This window comes from Metarhizium robertsii (genome assembly GCF_000187425.2).
Source record: "Metarhizium robertsii ARSEF 23 chromosome Unknown MAA_Scf_7, whole genome shotgun sequence".
In the NCBI taxonomy this organism is placed as follows: domain Eukaryota; kingdom Fungi; phylum Ascomycota; class Sordariomycetes; order Hypocreales; family Clavicipitaceae; genus Metarhizium; species Metarhizium robertsii.
In genome coordinates, this window is record NW_011942215.1 from 1,249,183 (window position 1) to 1,267,141 (window position 17,959).

Sequence of the window (17,959 nt, forward strand, 5' to 3'; positions counted from 1 at the left end):
CCCCGCCCTTAAAAAAGACATGGATGGAGAGAAGAATATTCATACCCATACAAAAGGAACATTACTTGATACAGGAACCGAGAGGTAGGCTCTTCAAAGTGATGGCAAAATTGTTCCTTTTTCGTCCAGGATTCACTTCTTGCTTGGTGAAGCGAATTTCGCCGGCCGTCATATGGTCCCTGGCCCATAAGCTATAGGCCAGCTTTTGAGTCTTTTTGGAACGTCTCATGGTGTACCCCAAAGCCCCCATCAGCGAACCAAGCTTTTTATCTGAGAAATAGCGAGAGTTATCAACACAGCTCCGTGGAAGGACAAGAAATAATGATGGAAAGGGGTCGTCGTTCGGTTTCTGCACTGTATCAGCGGGCTGTCGTAAGAACAACAACGTTCGAAAAAGCATTTGTCCACGCCCTTCCGCTTCGGGGACAAAATTAAGCACTAAACTCAGCGATATTATGTCGAATTCTTCAGCCGACTCCTCTGGCAGTGGTAGCGTCATAAAGTCCTGCTTGAGGATTCCTGGCTCCTGGCTATTCAGATCTATATGAACCATGTCGAAGAGACGGCTATTGGAACAAGCATTCCGGGTACTCAGTGATCCGACTTCCAGCATCCGCGGCCGTCTGTTCGCCTTTTTAATCAGATCAACTGGAAGCATTTCAAGTAAAATTTTTGATGTGTCACCGCCGCGTTCATTGCTCTGGCCTTGCAAACTGGCTTGTTGGTATCGATTCAGGCCTCCCATGTCGGATATTTCCGCAGATATAGCAGCTTCCGCTTCTTTGTCTCCTTGCGCTATCGCCTGGCGCTGCCGTTTCTCCAGCTGATGATGTTTGTTGATGAAATTTCGACTTGCCTTGCGCGACATAGATCGCCGTGCTAGCTGTGCAGTGGGTGGCCTGCCGGCATGGAGACTTCTGCGTGGTCTTCTCATTTTATAGTTGCAATGCGAACATGTGCTGGAGGAAGTGTGAAGTAGTTCCTAAGTCAGAAATTTTCCGTTTAATAACGGTCTTATTTCTTGACTCTCCGAGGTGCTGTAGCGCATATCACAACTTTCTTATCATGAAAAATTATACCGAGCTAGCTTCGGCTTGCGATAGAAAAGATGGCCCACTGATGTCACCAAATCTCTACCGTCTCAACCCTTTGCTTAACGATGTACTAGTAGTACGTACAGGACTGCTAGCTCGGATGTTTGGAAACTGTCACGTGCAACCCATCTCGTGACCACAAAAATTATGGGGCCTCCATCCGAACCCTAATTGAATATTCGCACACGGCCTGGAAACTTGGTACCCAAGCCCTGGCTTTTTTTTAAACAAGCTTCCATCACACACTCGACAATTCACCACCTCTTGTCGACTTCGAATCAACGCAATGGCTTCGGAAGGAAAGAAAGGTATGGGATGAAGTTGGGATCTGGCGCATCAATGCAACGACCGTCGATGAAAATTTCCTTTTGGATTCGTTCTCGGCATCATGCAGCAGCAGATTTTGCGAGTTCTTGAAATAAGAGCGATTGCTGATGCACTTTCTTTATAGCCGCCCCAAAGGGCTCCAAGCGTGCGAACGCCGCCGCCAAGGCCGCTTTGGTTGGCGTAGGTTTATTACCACCTGAGCAACAAATAAGGAACACAAGTTTGACTAACATTGTCTCGCTACAGACTCACGCTCATAAGCAGCGCAAGGTCCGAACCAGCACGTCGTTCCACCAGCCCAAGACTCTGGTTCTTTCACGAGCCCCAAAGTACCCTCGCAAGTCGATCCCTCACCAGCCGCGACTTGATGAGCACAAGATTGTCATTCACCCTCTCAACACGGAAAGCGCTATGAAGAAGATGGAGGAGAATAATACACTCGTCTTCATCGTTGATGTTAAGGCCAACAAGGCTCAGATCAAGCTTGCCCTCAAGAAGCTGTATGATATTGACACCGTCAAGATCAATACCCTGATCCGGTATGTTTGATCCCCAGCCCCCTCACCTTCGCCTTGGGGAGACTTTCGGTTGAACGGCCAACTGACTCAACTTGTGCAAACTAGACCGGATGGCTCCAAGAAGGCCTATGTCCGCCTGACTCCCGATGTCGATGCCTTAGATATTGCCGCCAACAAACTTTCCCTGGTGTAAGGATTGGTCAGAACAGCTTGTTTTTGATTTTCATGAAATGGTCTGGTCAGGGATGCAGGGCAGGGACATAAGAAACGGCGCATTTGAAACTTGTCATCTACAATAAGGAAAAATGAATGATGAATTCCGGACCTGACCGTTCATGGCCACGTAAAATCACTTATAAAAGCTCTAGGTGCTGTACAGGCCAGCAAAGCCTCCTGGCAGTGAATTCATACTGTGTAAACCAGAAGTATAATTGAGTGTAGTTGAATTAACCCCTGCGTCTTATAATGTCCTCCTTTTCATCTATTTTCATGTGCCATCAATCAACCACCCCCAGTACTCATCGTCCAGAGTCCCCGGACTCAAGATGATCGCATGCTATTTAGGTGTTTCATCGTAAGGAAATTCATATCGAGAAATCGATCGACACAATTCGCCAGGCATCCTTCCTCAGTGCGATCAAGTTTAGGGTTCTTGATGTTTCCAGTGACGCATTTCTTCCAACAAATCTGCGTCAAGCTATGGGTCTCTGTACGCCCGCCGGCAAGTTAGTACGCTGAGAATACAAGATATCAATGTTCAGTGTGCTAGAAAATGTGCAGAGAGCGAGTATGTGCATATAAATTGCGGGGTCAGGAGCTTGATGTGAATGATGGGTAGCCGTTAAGAGCGATGGAGATGAATCACAGGGCGACTGAGCATCGGCTTTCGAAGGGCACTTACGTGACTGGATCTGCGAACGCTGTTGCTCGTTGGCTAGGAATTGGCGCAATTCAGCCTTATCCTTGTCATTGAGTTTTTCAAGGTCGAGATTCTCGACACCCGCCTGGGCGGCGTTCATGGCGATAATGTAGGGAGTGTGAAGGTGAAGCTCGAGCTGTGTAGTTAGATGCGATTGAGCTGCGCTGAAATTTTAGTAACGCCGACTGGGCGCGCGGGTAGCATGGTGTTCGGGTTGACCAATCGCAGGAAGAACGATGGTCCACTACCTAGGTACCTACGTAGGTAACTACCTAGGTAGGTACTAGGTAGGTACTTAGAGGTATAGGTACAGTAAACCAGCGTTATAACGATCCCATATCTTAACAATAGTCACGCTATTACGATAATTCACGGTTATTTAAGGTTTTTCCCTTAGTAAATTATTAATAATTATAGTTTATATAATATGATAGGTATTAGGCTTAGTTACTATATAAATTAGAAGCTTTTATTATTATTTAAGCGGTATTAAGCCCTATAAGGCCCTACTAAAACCGTAAATTTTATACCTTTTAAGGGGTTATAATATAACTAATCCTTGTAAATATATTTTTATATAGTAAGTCCTAGTAAAGGTATATGCCCTATAATAGTTACACCTTTGCGGTAATTACCAAATATCGCTTATTTTGGCCTCACGAAGGTTATCGCTATAACGCTGGTTTACTGTACTTAAGTACTGAGCCCAACATGATTGCGGTGGCACTCCCAGGGGTTGCCTCCATGTCACCTTGATATCTTTACTCGTTCAGGTAATCGCCACCGATGCTTGGAATGGATATTTGGCCAAAACACCTCCTAAAACCACATCGATTCAATACTAGACGATGGCACATAAGTACGCATGCAGGAGACAGCTTGGTGAATGAGAGCATCCTGGTCGTGGGGAAATTCTGCAATGGAGAGGTAGGTAGACTTCCACGTAATGAAGTTGAGAACGCGGCCATACTGAGCACGCTCACAGAGTAGTTGGTGTCAACTTTTAAAGATATTTATGCTACCTGAAAAGAACTAAACATCAAATATTGCGGAGATACTCTGCACCCATATTATAGGCTTGCTCATTCAAACATTATGCAAAAAGTCCTGTTTAAAACAACAAGGTACGTGGGGGACAAAAACTGACCGAAACAACTACCCAGTGAGCCTGGCCCTGCGACCAGCAGGAGGCTATGTAATTGAAACAAAGATGTATTCCTGGGCATTCTTGCCAAGATGGAGTAGGTGAACAACAGCTGAATCATGTCAACCGCAGCAAGATCAAATGTACCTCTTCCAACGAGCCAATCCCAGAATCAGTGAGCAAACAAATACCATGATCCCAATAATAGTGAAGAACGCGGCGAGACTGCCAGTGCCTTGAAACGGCACAGTGACATTCATTCCAAACACACCGCTAATGAGGTTAAGTGGCACAAGAACGGATGCAAGAAACGTGATCTTGCTCAAGACCCTGTTCGTGTCTGTTCCTTGTGAAATATTGTTGATCGAAAGCGTTGCCAGGTAGTTGCTGTGTGCTCGTGACAGCATCTTCTCAAAGTGGCCGAGATTTGTTGCCATTGTAACAACATGATCTTGAATATCGCCCAAATACATACCAATGTCCATGTGCGGTGTGACTTGGTAATTTTCGTTGCATCGCTTGGTGAACCCTCGCAAGACATCAGCCTTACCTCCAAGAAGTCGCATTAAAGCCATGCAGTTTTTACGAACACGGCCTATGGAACGAAGAAACGAGCTCGAGTCATCTTGGCGCATTACAAACACTTCATCCTCAATCGCATCTGCTTCTAGTTCGATAGTGCGGATGGCAGGGGCAAACGAATCAACGATATTATCGCTTTTTGGCATATTGGTGAGTCTAACTGCCATCGCCATTGGAATGTTTGGTATGGGACACTTACATCAATGCATAGCATATCCAATCGCTGCTAAGAGAGACGTACTCCTTTAAGGCTGTAATTCTTTTCCGAACTTGAGATGCATGCGAGTTCGGGGCAAAGCTGAAACTGAGTGTGCCTTCACGGAATACTAAAACATATATGTTGAAAGGCTCATACTCAATACCATCGGGCTCTTCAACGACATTGAAGGATCGGAAGCACGCGAAATAGTACGATGGAAAGAGCTCGATCTTCTCCCGGGCTTCTTGCGTAATAATATCTTCAATGGTAAGAGGATGCACCCCGAACGCCTTGCAAATTCCTTGGACTTCTTCTTTGGATGCTGTATTCACATTCAGCCACCAAACACCATCTGCTTCATCTTCGGGTAGCTCAAAGAGACCCCGAATATCCTCTCCAGGGAGAACGAGATCGCCCATTTCAGCGGCGTGGATTGTTGACTCCCATGCCGAGGAAAAAAAACTGAAACGATTACCATCAGTTGCGTGGGGAGTTGGCTTCGAATCGACTTCGGTGGGGCGTTTCTCTTGTATAGAGTCATCCGATGGAATTTCCAGTATGTCACCATCCAACGTAGGCACTTGGTTTCGGTGGCTAGTTGTAGACTCAATTCGCAAGTCTTCGAATTCAGAAGGCATCGGTCGACTATGTGCTTGAGCAGCTCGTTCCGCATTGATGAAATTTTCCAAATAGTCGAAGTCGATTCGAAGTTCGTGATTTCTATGCCCGTCCTGTAATGGGAAGCATACATCCTCCTCGGCAGCTTTATCTGTCAACAGACTTCTCGCATCCTTCTCTATAGTTCGAGCCCTGCTTCGATGGCTGCGTCGACTGGATATTGACATAGACCGTCCGTGCCCTTCTTCATGGTCGCACTTTGGCTCCGAGAATGACATGTCTCTTTCACGTCGTCGGGCTTGAGCGAACGCTTTAACCGAATTGGGGGGAGAGATTGATCTGCCTTCATTTATTGTCTCAACTGTAAGCCGACGACTGTGTCGAGCCATCTGCGGTACCTCAAGAGCATCTTCATCTATGATGGCTTCCTCAAAATCTCGAATCCTGATGTCTGGTGTAAAGGGTCCCGCGTCAGTGTCAATTTGACGGGAGCCATATAGAGAGTCAAACGTCCCTCGGCGTGGTCTCTCTAGCCGTTGCGATACATTGGATTCATAGCGATGGTCATCAAGCTCAGGCACAGGGGTATCATACCCGGTGTCGGGGACCATTCCGTCTTGGTCGGACATATTGTACAGTGGTGGCGGTGCTGTCCTCTAAAAACCACCCTCTTGAAGTCAAAGTGGGATTGTACAGAACTTGCCAGTCGAAATTTCCAAAGAGCTTAGCCAAAAGCGATGAACAAAACCACGGCTTAATGATGAGTGATCATAATTAACTGAAGAGGCGGACGGCCGTTTCCCAGACAAATCGCAAAGTTGACAGTCCTCAACCCGGCGCGGCGGATGCGCGCCGAGAGGTGGTATAGTAGCAAAACCGTGGCTATTTGTAAGCCAGGTCCTCGGAAGGAGGTGGAAGTGAACGAGTATTGGAATGCGAATAACCGAACGAAAATAGAAAGCCTAAAGCCCAATTATGGAGGCTTCTTGTTCACTCCGCTATAGACCCAGCAGCCAGGTCCAAGAAGCGAAGAGGGTGGTGTGATTGTAAGGGCGAGTTGAGCCAACTTGAAGGTTTGTAAAGAGTTATTGAGAAGGGTGTTATGGGTTTCCCGCAATGGAAACTTGCAGTCCTCCCCGCGAGATATTTGCCGCAGTGCAGGCTCTAGTACTCCGCACCTGGAGAGGAGAATCCGAAGATTTGGCAATGGATGCGAAGGATTGTAGCTGCGATGAGAGCAATGCGGCTTGATGTGTGGGCTTTCAGTACCGGCAGAGAAACGATGAGTTGGACAAAAATGCGACCATAATGTGCCTGCGAGAAGCAGCAAAAAAATCAAAGTCGGTCGAAGCGAGGACCATGCACGAATTTTGTTTTTTCCCACTCAGTCGCTGGGTGGCTATAATATTGCGGCGCCACTTGACCTTTTCTTCGGAGCGCGGAGCGCCCGCCTGGCCCGCGGAACCACTTCCGGCTAGGGTGAACTGGGCTCCTTGGCCGGTAGGCCCGCACCTGACAGCCAGCCTGCAAAGCTCAACGTGGTCATTCCAAGCATCATCTCCGTCATCAGCCCGCAGGTCAGCGCCTAGGTCCTGCGTTTCAGCCTAGTCTGTAATCTCGTGAGCCTCCTTCTCGACCTACCCAGCATTGTTTTTTTGTGAGGGCAATCTCATTTCTCGATTCATTACTTCGTTGACGACACCACCACTTTCGTAGCTATCGGCAGGCTACTTTTGACAACACACCTAATGGCGGAGGAAATTCTAGACAAGCTCCGGGACCTTGTAGAAGGACAGATTGTATGATGCCGCCCTCGAGTCTTCCCCGCGCGACAAACTCCAAAATATGCACGCACACCTTTGCAAATTGATGTTCTGACAAACCCGCCACACAGGACTTCGACGGTCAGAGACGTGCCGAAGGATTTGCCACCTTGCTTCTGGCTCTATCTGCGGTATGATACAGCCCCCTCCTGTCGATCCGAGCCTGCTAACGCATCTCGCCATCAGTTGTTGGCATTCAATATTGGGTATTTGTATCAGGACATTCAGAAGGCCATGTACATTGGGTTGGGAGGGACTGCATTGACATTTATTCTTGTTGTGCCGCCCTGGCCATTCTACAAGACAAATCCCGTCAAGTGGTTGACTGCTGGTACTGGATGGCACTAGGACAGGTTAGGTTTACGATGCCGTAAATTTTATGAATACAGCAGACCAAGGAGAGATTCCAGAACTCTATCATCAGTTGATAGGTTTATAATTTGTCACGCGTAGCCCAATATCTCCTTCTTTGACCGTGTTACTGGAACCTATTCCTCCGTTGATTTTGTTGTCGTTCAATCTCATCGGCCATATTTCTGGAACTCCCAGTCACGGTTATCAAGAGGGCAGACTGATCTAGCCTTGAGCCATCGAGAGATGCAGTGGAAATGGAATGCATGCTGCTGCCGCGTTAGGAGTTGCGTACTCAACGCGATCTATGGGCTCTTACATTGCAAATTCCCCATGCCACTGTGCATTCTTCGCTGGTGGCGGAGGCTTGATTGGCTTGACATTCTATGCCTGTTGAGAACGTCAGAAACAAGTATTCTGGATGATGAGACAAAGAGAATCATGTGTAACATACACAAGTCCATGATGTGATTACGGCAGATGGCGCAGTTATCAACAACAATGTCCCAGGCCCAGAGTGCGACGGCGTTCCACTGTTGCGTATTTAGCAATCAGGTTGAGAGCTTGCTATTCGATCGTGTATGCAAATTAGGCGAATCGGAGCTTACTTTTTTTACTTCAAACTTTTTCTTGGCTTCGGAGCCTTTCCCATTCGCAGCATCTGCTCTTTTGGATGCGGAAGGGGCGTCGCTCATTTCGACATCAGCCATGTTGTGTGGCTTTGATGCTCGTTTTTGGCTTTGGAAGAAACGAACTTGCGAGATAATGAGTCGAGACTACTCCACGAACCCAAATTGATGATTAAGATAACAAAATATGATATCTACAGTAAAGTTAGCACGATATAGTTAAAACGATCTGAATTTTGAGCCACGGTGCGAGTATGAAGGATGGGGTGACCATCAGGAGCCTAATTTACCTTGATAGCTCATGAGCCACAGGCTCGCAAACAGGCGGAATCTCGACTTTCCGTAGCAAGTTTGTATCGACGACTGAAATTTTGCTGGGCTTCTGAGAAAGCTTCGGCTGAGGAGCAGATGCGGCTAATCAGCAGTGGTGAAGGAAGCAGAGTCCGATACTGTTTTCCAATACTGCCTGGGATTGTTGTGATGTGAGACTCGGGTCGTGAATCTCTCTAGTTGTTCCTTAACCCTGGGTGATGCGGTGGGGCTTTTTCCTGCAGCACAGCACAGTAATCGCACAATAATAGCCCTGGCAGACAAATTTGCAGCCCAGATGTAGGCTTGAGTCCATGGAAAACAACCTGTGATGAGTCTGACTTTGTCCCAGGCATGAGCCATGTAGCGGAAAGCGGTGCCTGTGGATATATGCAACTACCGGGTCCATCCTGCCGCCGAGCTCTAGTTGACCCGTTGTCGTCCCGAGTGAGCAACCCACTTCATTGGGTCTGGTTGTCTTGGCCAGATGAAGCGCACCTGCCAGAGAGATCTTTCTTCCAGTGCTCTCCAGTACTTTCTTCCCAGCCATCACATACAGTACGCAGTGCTCATTCACCAGCGTTTCCCTCTCGCTCTTTCATGGTGCCGTTGATGACACGGCGTAAAGAGCTTGTTACCAGCGAGTGACAGATCAGCAGCTCTTCATCTTAAAATAAACCAATATTTAGCGTCCTACCAGTCCTGTCAAAATACCATAATCACAATGAGCGAAACACCTTCACAACAAAGGACAACTCCGGCTCGTCGGAAATATGGCCGGCAGACCACAAAGTCGGCAGCCCAGAAGGCATATGCATCTGAGAACGACATCGCTGCGCTCGAAACACCACGGACTCATGCGCCGAAAACACCAAACAAGATGAACGAAACTTCTACTCCGGCCAGCGACTTTTACTCATCGCAGCACCCGAATAGCAAAAGCAGAGCGAGGAATAGGACAAAATCCAAAAATGTTCCGCCGTCCCCCGACTCTACACAATACGGTCGCCAAACGCCCCCGCAGCGATCCGCCTCGATCAAACCCGGCATCAATACCGCATTTGCAGGTGCTACTTTCCATGCATCTCCCGCTCCATCCGCTCTACCCATTCCAAGCTTTCTCTCCAAGCCTTCAGGCGAATCTCCCGTTGCACTGGGCAAGGCTGCGCTCCAAGAGCCATCGCCACCCGCAACTGACGGAGACGTCCCCACGCCATTTCGACCATCATCAGTACCCAAGATGAATGAGTCACCGCTAGACTTTATGTTTCGCGCACATAGAGAAGAAAAAGAGCGAAATTTCCGAGGGAATATTCCAAATGACTCTTCCAGACCTTCGGCGTCGCCGCAACCTTTGCAATGGAGTGACATGGGAGGGCCCTCGAAACCGTCCAGTCTGCCGCATCAACGGCGAACTTATTTCCGGCAAGAAGCAGGTGGTATAAATTCTTCGGAATTGGATGGTACACCTGGCAGACCGCTTGGTCCGGCATTCTCAACCCCATATCAAGAACGAATTAAAGCTGCTCGTTCTGCCTCAAACAGTAACACTTCTTTCACCAAAGGCCAGACCGCTGGTTACTTAAACGAGCCAGAAACAGTAGAAGATTCGACGGAAGCATTAAAGAAATATCTTTTTGGCAACAAGAGTTCTATCACGGCTGGTCCATTACGAACTACCACTGAAACCAAACCTGCACTCCACACCGTGCCTAGCGCGGGCACTTCGACGTCAACTGGGACTGAGTCAGGGACGAAGACTACTCGCGCTAGTAATATTACGGAGATAGAAAATGATCTTCGGCGGATTTTGAAGTTAGACATGACCTCGGGGCCAGATTCTGAGGGCCGTACTCTGTTTTCGAGATGATGCATCATTATCGCCAGGCTGATATTGAGTTTTACGTGATTCACGGTCGATTTGTGGTATTCCGAGCTTTGGGTAGATTTCGGAATCTGGAGTTTTGTGGAGGAATCTGTTTTTGACGACTTTTTCTTACACGCTGGAGCCTTTGCATATTGCTATTGGTCTACAGATGTTTCATATCTGGCTCACAAAGCAACCTTGAATCCGTCTATGTTGTCATATACGGAGCTTTGCGTAGAAGACGGTATTACAACCTTGAGAAGCATTTTGGACTTTGGACTTTCTTTGCGAAAAGATATTCATGGTCAACATTTACGATCATTTTCTCATATTCCCCCAGTTGGGTTCGTGATGCACTGTAGGCTTTGGTAGGATGTCACCGGCTAGTATGACAGAGCACGAAGACTCTTTGGGAGGGCCATGCGAGTGCATGCATGTCCACGATTAACGCTTGAACTTGCACATTTAGGTGGCATTTAGATGACTATAAATTAACCTATGCCTAACGATTAGCTGCATTACGCCTGTGTGTGTACATATTCGGCAACAGTTCTAATGAATTCATTCATTCAATTCAACAGGCAGCAACAGTTCTTGTATTTTCAGCTCTATGCAATGGCGAGGAATATAACGCGAATGCTCACGTCGCATCATATCACTGCGGCATTATAAAGCTTTTTGTGACGACTAGCTAGATAGGTCCCTTGCCGTATTCCTTGCTTGTGCTTGCTTTATTTACTTCGTCGACTCCGATTTCGCTGTTCTTTGGAAAAAAACATTCCATGTGATAGAAGAAGGTACTTTGCAAAGAACTTGGTCGCAAATTCATCGAACTCGGTATATTCCGCACCAAGGCGATACGCTGCTGCAATTCCACTTACGCATGCAAGTTCATGCATGTTCTGTTGAATCGCAATAAATTAGCTTCTTCGTCACATGTAAGACCTCGGCTTGCAAAAGAGTTGGATGAAGTCATCGGTCCTTGGGGAAGGCAGGCACTGAGGAAACCCATAGGTTACTCACAACAAGGGTCCACGATCCCGCAAAAAGCGTTCTGTTTCTTCCATTGAGAAACATCATTCCTGGAACGACGCGAAGGTAGTGTTGCCACTTGTGACCAAGCTGATGCCAATGGTTGCGCTTGATAATTTCCGGCTCGTTAATTTCGTGTATTGTCCAAAGACTTTCTTGATTCTGGTCAAGAAAGATGGTTTGGTACACAGGCTTCAAATGGTCGCCTCCTCTGGCTTGTCCTTTCACCAGTTGATGCTGGTAGTTACTGCAGTTGAAGGACATCTCGATCAGACGTGGGTTGTGATTATACGTGTGTGTATAATACATTGGCCGAAAGCCTGCCGACTCAGCCTTCGATCCATTTGCAAAGGCAATCTGTTCCCTTTGGATATCGGTCGTTGGGGCTGCACAAAGCTCCTGCTGGAACTTGGTCTCATAGTATTTTTCGAAATATGCTTTGTCGCTGTGCGTGACTGTTACATCGTCATAAAAGGAAGCCCCTCCCAGGACAAATCTTTCACGCCTCGATGACTCTTTACCTAGTATCCTGAGACTTTCGTCTGCCAGTGTGCAGAGCACAAGGTCATCAAAATCTTCGTCTGTGGTGGCTCCATCCCGAAGGTCTTTGATACGGAGCTTGATTCCATATTTTGACCTGGACAGAACCGTACATACTTCAGCTCGCGTTCGAATATTGACGCCTCGGCCGTCTAGGTATTCACCCCACGTTTTGTAAAATCGGCCTAGGTTGTTAAAGGTATACATTGTGGGCAAATTTGGAAGCAATGTATTTCTGTCGTAATCCCAGAGTTTCATGTTTGGGTCATCAAATAGTCGCTCAACAATACCACATGGAACGTTTGCAGTCTGATTCCCGGTGCCCAAAAACAGAGCAATCAGTGGATACACCATTTTGTCGCCAAAGTCCCTTTTGAAGAAGAATATTCGCAGCATGACCGAGATGGGAATAATTCCAATGATTGGAAGTGCCCATTTAATGACCTTGAGGAATAGCCCGAATCGCCGAATATCTGAGGCGTATCGCTGGACGAGTGTACTTGGGAACACGTTTGTCCAGAACCCATCTTGACCTTTACCAAACGAGACTTGTAGTTTTACTTCTTCAGGGGGATATCCTTGCTCATTGAAGAAGTTGAACGTATGTTTGAATATCTTCAGATGGTATAATTTGTCAGCACTGGCGAACTTGATCATTCACACTGGTCCGCAGCATACCTTTGATCCACCCTGCACACCATTATTCATCCAACTTGCACCATATTTGCGCTCATCAAGGGGTATTGACGTAGCTTGCCCACCTAGCACTTCGTTTCTCTCGAGAATCGTCACTTTATATCTATCTGGATGATTGGCTAATGTCGCTGCGCAAGCCTATCTCACGCTCTTTAGCATTACATGGAAACATAGAAGCGTGACAGAGGATCTTGTACACTTTTTGCTATCTAGAGTCTCTGTCGCGGAGTCGAAGAAATACTTACCATACCTGCGGCGCCGCCCCCAACTATGGCGACATGCTGCATCCGTCTATCTGTAGGCTCCTCCATCGCAAGATTGGTAGAATCTACTCGGTCAGTCACTAATGAAGCCGTGGCTCTCCCTGTGGTGCGATCAAGCCAGATCTGAGGATGCCCGAGTAGGAGTATAGGGAAGTTCTGGTTGTAAGTGAATGACTGTCCCGCGCTGAAGAATGTCTGGTAGTCGTTCAAGTTGATAGCCTCCCGGGAGCATATTCCGGCCCAGTAATCCCTTAAATAAACACCAGGCTCGAGACTTTAGGAATAGGCTAGTGTACTTGTGTGTGATATGCTTTGCTTAATATCGATGTGATTTCTAGGGTGTACGTCATTGACTTCCCATCTAGATCTGGGTCAAGTCATTTTAGGGCCACTTCCCTACCTTGCCCTCCTGTCGCGATGCACTTGGCTCAACATAGCGTCCAGCTCTTGTTGCTGGAACATCTATCGTAGCGATCTGTAATTTTCCGGAAACTATATGCTGAAGGCTTGGGAAAGATCCCCCCCCAAGTGTATTGATGCGATTGCAATTGCCTGGCGCTCCGATCTCCGCCGTGTCCCCGATTCCCAACCTATTGGACTCGAGAGACCTAGATGCGAAATATGATAAACGGCCAGCGCATGAGTCAAGTTTATATATCTCATTGCATTTATAAATGTAGGAAATTAGTTTCTACCTCGTCGTCGTAAAGAGTATCGTATCATTCGTCTGCCAACGCTGAGTTGCAGCGAACTTGTTTCCCTGAAAGGAAAGTAATACAGAATGGCTACTGCTCACGTGATTCCGCGTCTGAGGCGCATCCCACATCAACGCGTTCGTACTTCGCATCCTCGCCAACATGAGACTGACCTTCATTGCTATGCTGCTAGCTCTATTGAGCGACTCTATTCCCCTTTGAAAGCAGATACTGGCCTGCTACCTAATTTATTGTTCTCAATTTCTCCAGTGGTTCGCAATTATTTATTGGAATCATGGCTGCCAACGAAGAGCAGGAGAGCGACCAGCTAAAATCTTCGATTACTCTGCCACTGCAAGAACGGATGGGCAGGAAAGAAGAGGACGTATCGCGGCACTCCAATATACCACAGAGACCGCCATTCAGTCTCGGCTCTCTCAACAGGAAGAAGATGGAAGAGGAGCGACTCGCAAGAATCGCTACCAAGCGGCATCGCATCATATGTGACGAGGAAGATGCAGTGGAAATACCAGAACCGAAACGAGTGGCAATACCAGCGATGAATCATACGATTGCTAAGACCACGGTGCCTTTTCCGAGGGGCACGGTGAAACGGACATGGGCTCTTGGGTATGACAGGTCACCAGACGACATCAAAATAGAGGAAGTGCTCCAAAGGGACAGGCTGCTGCTTGCCCTATTTTCCTCCTTCCAGTGGGATGAGGCGTGGCTCTTGTCTAAAATTGATACTTCGCGTACCAAAATATTACTGGCGGCTTTTGCAAGCGATGACGCCCAGGTTAGTTCACGAGCGGCAGCCATCCGGTGTATTTCTTTTCGGGAACACGATGCTGATCAGCTAGCAGAAACAGGAAATGCGTATTAATAGCCCCAAGAATATCAAATTCTGTTTTCCGCCTATGTATGGCCCTGGGTCCATGCATTCCAAACTACAGATACTAAAGTTCCCCGACTACTTGCGGATAGTAATTTCTTCAGGCAATCTAGTCCCATATGATTGGGGCGAAACGGGTGTAATGGAAAATGTGCGTACCCTCTCAAATGGCTGCTATGTCACCATATTCTACTTTGCTGAGTCTGACATACTTAGATGGTGTTTCTAATTGACCTACCGCTCAAGACTGCAAACGACATAGGTCCAACATCAACACTATTCTTTACCCATCTACAGCATTACCTCCGGGCCATGGGCGTTGATAATAGCATGATTGACAGCTTGTCAAAATACGACTTCTCTGGAACCGAGAATATCGGTTTTGTATATTCCATGTAAGTCTCCAAGGCATTATGTGGAAATATATGTCACTAATCAGCAGTTCCAAGACCTGGAAGCCACCAAAGCGAGTCTCTATCTCGGGCTGGTTCGTTCACGTCCTAATGGGAACGTCATTTACAAAAAGTTAACAACGCGTCATACACAGGGCATTACGGCCTCGGAACTACTGTCTCGGCCCTTGGTTTAGCCACAAGTAACCCTATTGAGGTCGACATAGCTGTGCGTACATTTTGACAGCTCGAGGGGTCAGAGGCATGCTAATCATTGGCACAGTGTGCCTCTCTGGGGTCTGTGAAATACGAACTGATCCAGGCATTATACCACGCTTGTCAGGGTAAGTTGAGCCCAAACAGATATTTAAAAAAGCTACGTCACACTGCATGGGTTTCTAATAGCTGCCAGGGCGTGCTGGAATGGATAAGTCGGAGTTAAAACATGTTGGAGCCGGTCCAAGTCAGAGGTCTACCTGGTCTGAACTCCAGGATAATTTTCGAATATACTTCCCGACTCACGAGACGGTCACAAAAAGTCGAGGAGGGAAAAATGTCAGTAGACAGACTGCTGTTTCAGAATGCCATCAAGCAGAAAACTAACTCTTTTGTTAACCAGGCGGCGGGAACTATATGTTTACAGGAGAAATGGTGGCGTGCCTCGACTTTTCCCACTGAGTTAATGCGCGATTGTGTCAGCACCCGGGATGGTCTACTAATGCACACCAAAATCATCTTGGTGAGACACAAGATCAGCCCAGAAGCAGGTACAAACGAAAAACTTGCGTGGGCATATGTTGGCAGTGCCAACTTATCAGAGAGTGCATGGTAAGTTGGCATCATAACCGAAGCCCGAAATCCTTTCCATTCCAGGCCATTTAAAAATCGTGTATTGTTTTTATAAACCTCTTTGGAAACTTGAGATAACAACTCGACAGGGGCCGCGTGGTGACAGACAGGGCTTCAGGGCAGAAAAAGATGATGTGTCGCAATTGGGAGTGCGGAGTTGTCCTACCTGTTCGTGCTTTTGAACAAGGAAGTGGCCCTGTTGACATGAATGTTTTCCAAGGCACAATACCAATCCCCATGCAAGTCCCAGGACGAAGGTATTGCCCAGACGAGCATCCCTGGTTCTTTCACAGGCACTCTGGAGTGCCATGAAAGTGTTCTACTACTAGTGCTAGCCAAAGGCAAGGACGGCGTGTCCGACACAGCTTGTGGATCCACGACATGCGCAGGGTTATGTTCAGCAGAGCATGCATTGAAATCGGCCGCACGAGTATTGATGATATGGAGATTGCCGAGGGCTACTGGATTGAAACTCCGTTGTGGCGCATCAAGGGAACAAGGGTACCTAGGTATGTCCCAATCGTGCTACGGGTCAACGGTGGGCAGACGGACTGTTCATAAACGGCGAGACAAGAAATCGGAATGGCCGCGTTTCAACCGGCCTAGTGCCAAATATTTAATACAACACTTGCTGTCCGTGTGTCGGGAGAGAAACAAACACGGATCCGGGTTGTCTGAGCAAGACTTCCGGGATTGTACTACAAACTGCCAGCATGCATTACTCACCGCCTTCCTGGAAGCAACGTTGTCTCGGTCCAGTTTAACAGCCTTGTTCCTGTCCTGTTGTGAACCAAGTCCGAAATACATACACACAGAGTGACCAGTTCCAGGTGAGCTCGCAAATGGGCAGATGCAGCACGACATTAATTAGGCTTCAATCAGCATGCGTAGTCCTTCATCATCCGTGTCAATTATCAAATATATACTAATAGTACTTCACTCCGAAGACACGATAGCTCTTGCTCCGAGCCCTTTCACAGGTCCAACACGCCAGCTACTTTATTCAAGGCGATAGGCCCTAAAAGTAGTACCAAGTCCCTAGGAAAAGACAGCTAGCCTACTCCGTAGATCGGTTGGCATTGGAGAAACAGAAGTGTGGGAAATCGTACGAGAACTGGTCATCGGACCTGGTAGCCGGCGCCACTGCCTCAAGTTGTGCTCGAAACGGCCGACCGATTCGGAGTAGTGCGATCCAAGATACATCAACCCAGATAGATTTGCGTACCCAACTACTGTCTCATCTGTTTGTTGTATGTATGTACTAGGATATTGTTGCCATTGTGAGGTACGGTCACGGGCTGTCCACTGCTGGGTACCTACCTACCTATTCCCCAGATGCCTCGGCGAGCAAGCAGGCAGTGCAAGCGGCTACAGCTAGATCTCAGGGATCTTGGCATCTTGAGAAGTAGCCATGATCCTCAGCAGTACATAGTAGTTAGACCAGCATGGTCGGTCAATTGAGTGAGAATGCGTGCAGATGCATGCAGATCGCGTGCCCCAGTGAAGGGGCAGGACGAGATGTGATGGTGGGATGAGAAAGTGGGATGAGGCACGGGCATCTGGAATGTGGCGCCGTCTTTGGAGTGGGCTAGATGGAGTGCCTTGACGGTCCGTTAAACTCTGTTGCTACATTGCGGCCAAGTTTTGGGCCAGAGACAGTTGGAGACCCGGTTGCAAATCCTGGCCGCTTTGGTTTGGTGTCTGGCGACAGGCGCCAGAGGGAAAACGTGCATCCCGGACTAACTGGGGCACAGCTGGGGAGGGGTGAAGCTTGAACCACGCTCAACCACACTCGCAGGAGTCCATACGAATATTGTACTGCGCCGAGTAGCATCGCCCCATCCTTTGTTCCATGCTTGTTCTTGGCCGGGCGAGAGAATGGCTGTTGGCATAATTTGCGCAAGCGAGTGGGACGTTGGTTTCCACGAGGAGGTATGTACATATTCATGGGAGTCTTTCCGCCGTACTACTGATGTGTCAGTCAGTCGACAGCCGAACGTCGGGAACAGCCAGGAGATCTGATCGTACATGACAGTATTGCTGTACCGCACCAATAGGGATGAGCCGGTAGGACGCAACCACCTTGGTCTTTACACCCGAGGCATGCAACGGGTTTGCTTCAAGGACGACTACGTACATAAATGCCTACCCAGGGGAGGTGCCAGTACTGATATTCAACCATCCCATACATACATATACGAGCAAAAACTACTAGGT

The 17,959-nt window shown here is 47.8% G+C and overlaps 7 protein-coding genes across 7 annotated transcripts in view; 4 read left to right on the forward strand and 3 right to left on the reverse strand.

Moving 5' to 3' along the window:
* The window catches only part of MAA_00597 (reverse transcriptase, RNaseH), a gene marked incomplete at both ends in the record, with an annotated part of 1,175 nt that extends 985 nt beyond the window's left edge, over positions 1-190 (forward strand). The window contains one exon of the mRNA XM_007818595.1: positions 130-190. Within this exon, the coding sequence (XP_007816786.1) occupies positions 130-190 (61 nt within the window). The remainder of the gene's footprint in view (positions 1-129) is intronic.
* A 1,190-nt stretch (positions 191-1,380) lies between these two features.
* MAA_00596 (60S ribosomal protein L23) lies at positions 1,381-2,132 on the forward strand (the record flags this gene model as incomplete). The annotated part of the gene is made up of 4 exons (XM_007818594.2): positions 1,381-1,402; positions 1,546-1,601; positions 1,668-1,960; positions 2,045-2,132. 4 exons carry the CDS (start codon positions 1,381-1,383, stop codon positions 2,130-2,132), a joined length of 459 nt encoding a protein of 152 aa, XP_007816785.2.
* A 564-nt stretch (positions 2,133-2,696) lies between these two features.
* On the reverse strand, positions 2,697-6,030 carry MAA_00594 (Mg2+ transporter protein, CorA-like protein; the record flags this gene model as incomplete). The annotated part of the gene is made up of 4 exons (XM_007818592.2): positions 2,697-2,704; positions 2,841-3,022; positions 4,150-4,719; positions 4,784-6,030. 4 exons carry the CDS (start codon positions 6,028-6,030, stop codon positions 2,697-2,699), a joined length of 2,007 nt encoding a protein of 668 aa, XP_007816783.2.
* Positions 6,031-7,745: 1,715 nt separating this feature from the next.
* Positions 7,746-8,270, reverse strand: MAA_00593 (zinc finger domain-containing protein; the record flags this gene model as incomplete). Its single annotated transcript, XM_007818591.1, has 4 exons — positions 7,746-7,844; positions 7,895-7,965; positions 8,030-8,108; positions 8,184-8,270. 4 exons carry the CDS (start codon positions 8,268-8,270, stop codon positions 7,746-7,748), a joined length of 336 nt encoding a protein of 111 aa, XP_007816782.1.
* Positions 8,271-9,237: 967 nt separating this feature from the next.
* On the forward strand, positions 9,238-10,383 carry MAA_00592 (proteophosphoglycan 5; the record flags this gene model as incomplete). Its single annotated transcript, XM_007818590.1, has 1 exon — positions 9,238-10,383. The coding sequence occupies one exon, from the start codon at positions 9,238-9,240 to the stop codon at positions 10,381-10,383; it is 1,146 nt and encodes a 381-aa protein (XP_007816781.1).
* Positions 10,384-11,352: 969 nt separating this feature from the next.
* MAA_00591 (FAD dependent oxidoreductase) lies at positions 11,353-12,959 on the reverse strand (the record flags this gene model as incomplete). Its single annotated transcript, XM_007818589.2, has 3 exons — positions 11,353-12,567; positions 12,631-12,786; positions 12,894-12,959. 3 exons carry the CDS (start codon positions 12,957-12,959, stop codon positions 11,353-11,355), a joined length of 1,437 nt encoding a protein of 478 aa, XP_007816780.2.
* Positions 12,960-13,901: 942 nt separating this feature from the next.
* Positions 13,902-15,725, forward strand: MAA_00590 (ubiquitin interaction domain-containing protein; the record flags this gene model as incomplete). Its single annotated transcript, XM_007818588.2, has 7 exons — positions 13,902-14,405; positions 14,470-14,652; positions 14,718-14,896; positions 14,944-14,988; positions 15,216-15,237; positions 15,299-15,448; positions 15,513-15,725. 7 exons carry the CDS (start codon positions 13,902-13,904, stop codon positions 15,723-15,725), a joined length of 1,296 nt encoding a protein of 431 aa, XP_007816779.2.
* Positions 15,726-17,959: the final 2,234 nt, after the last annotated feature.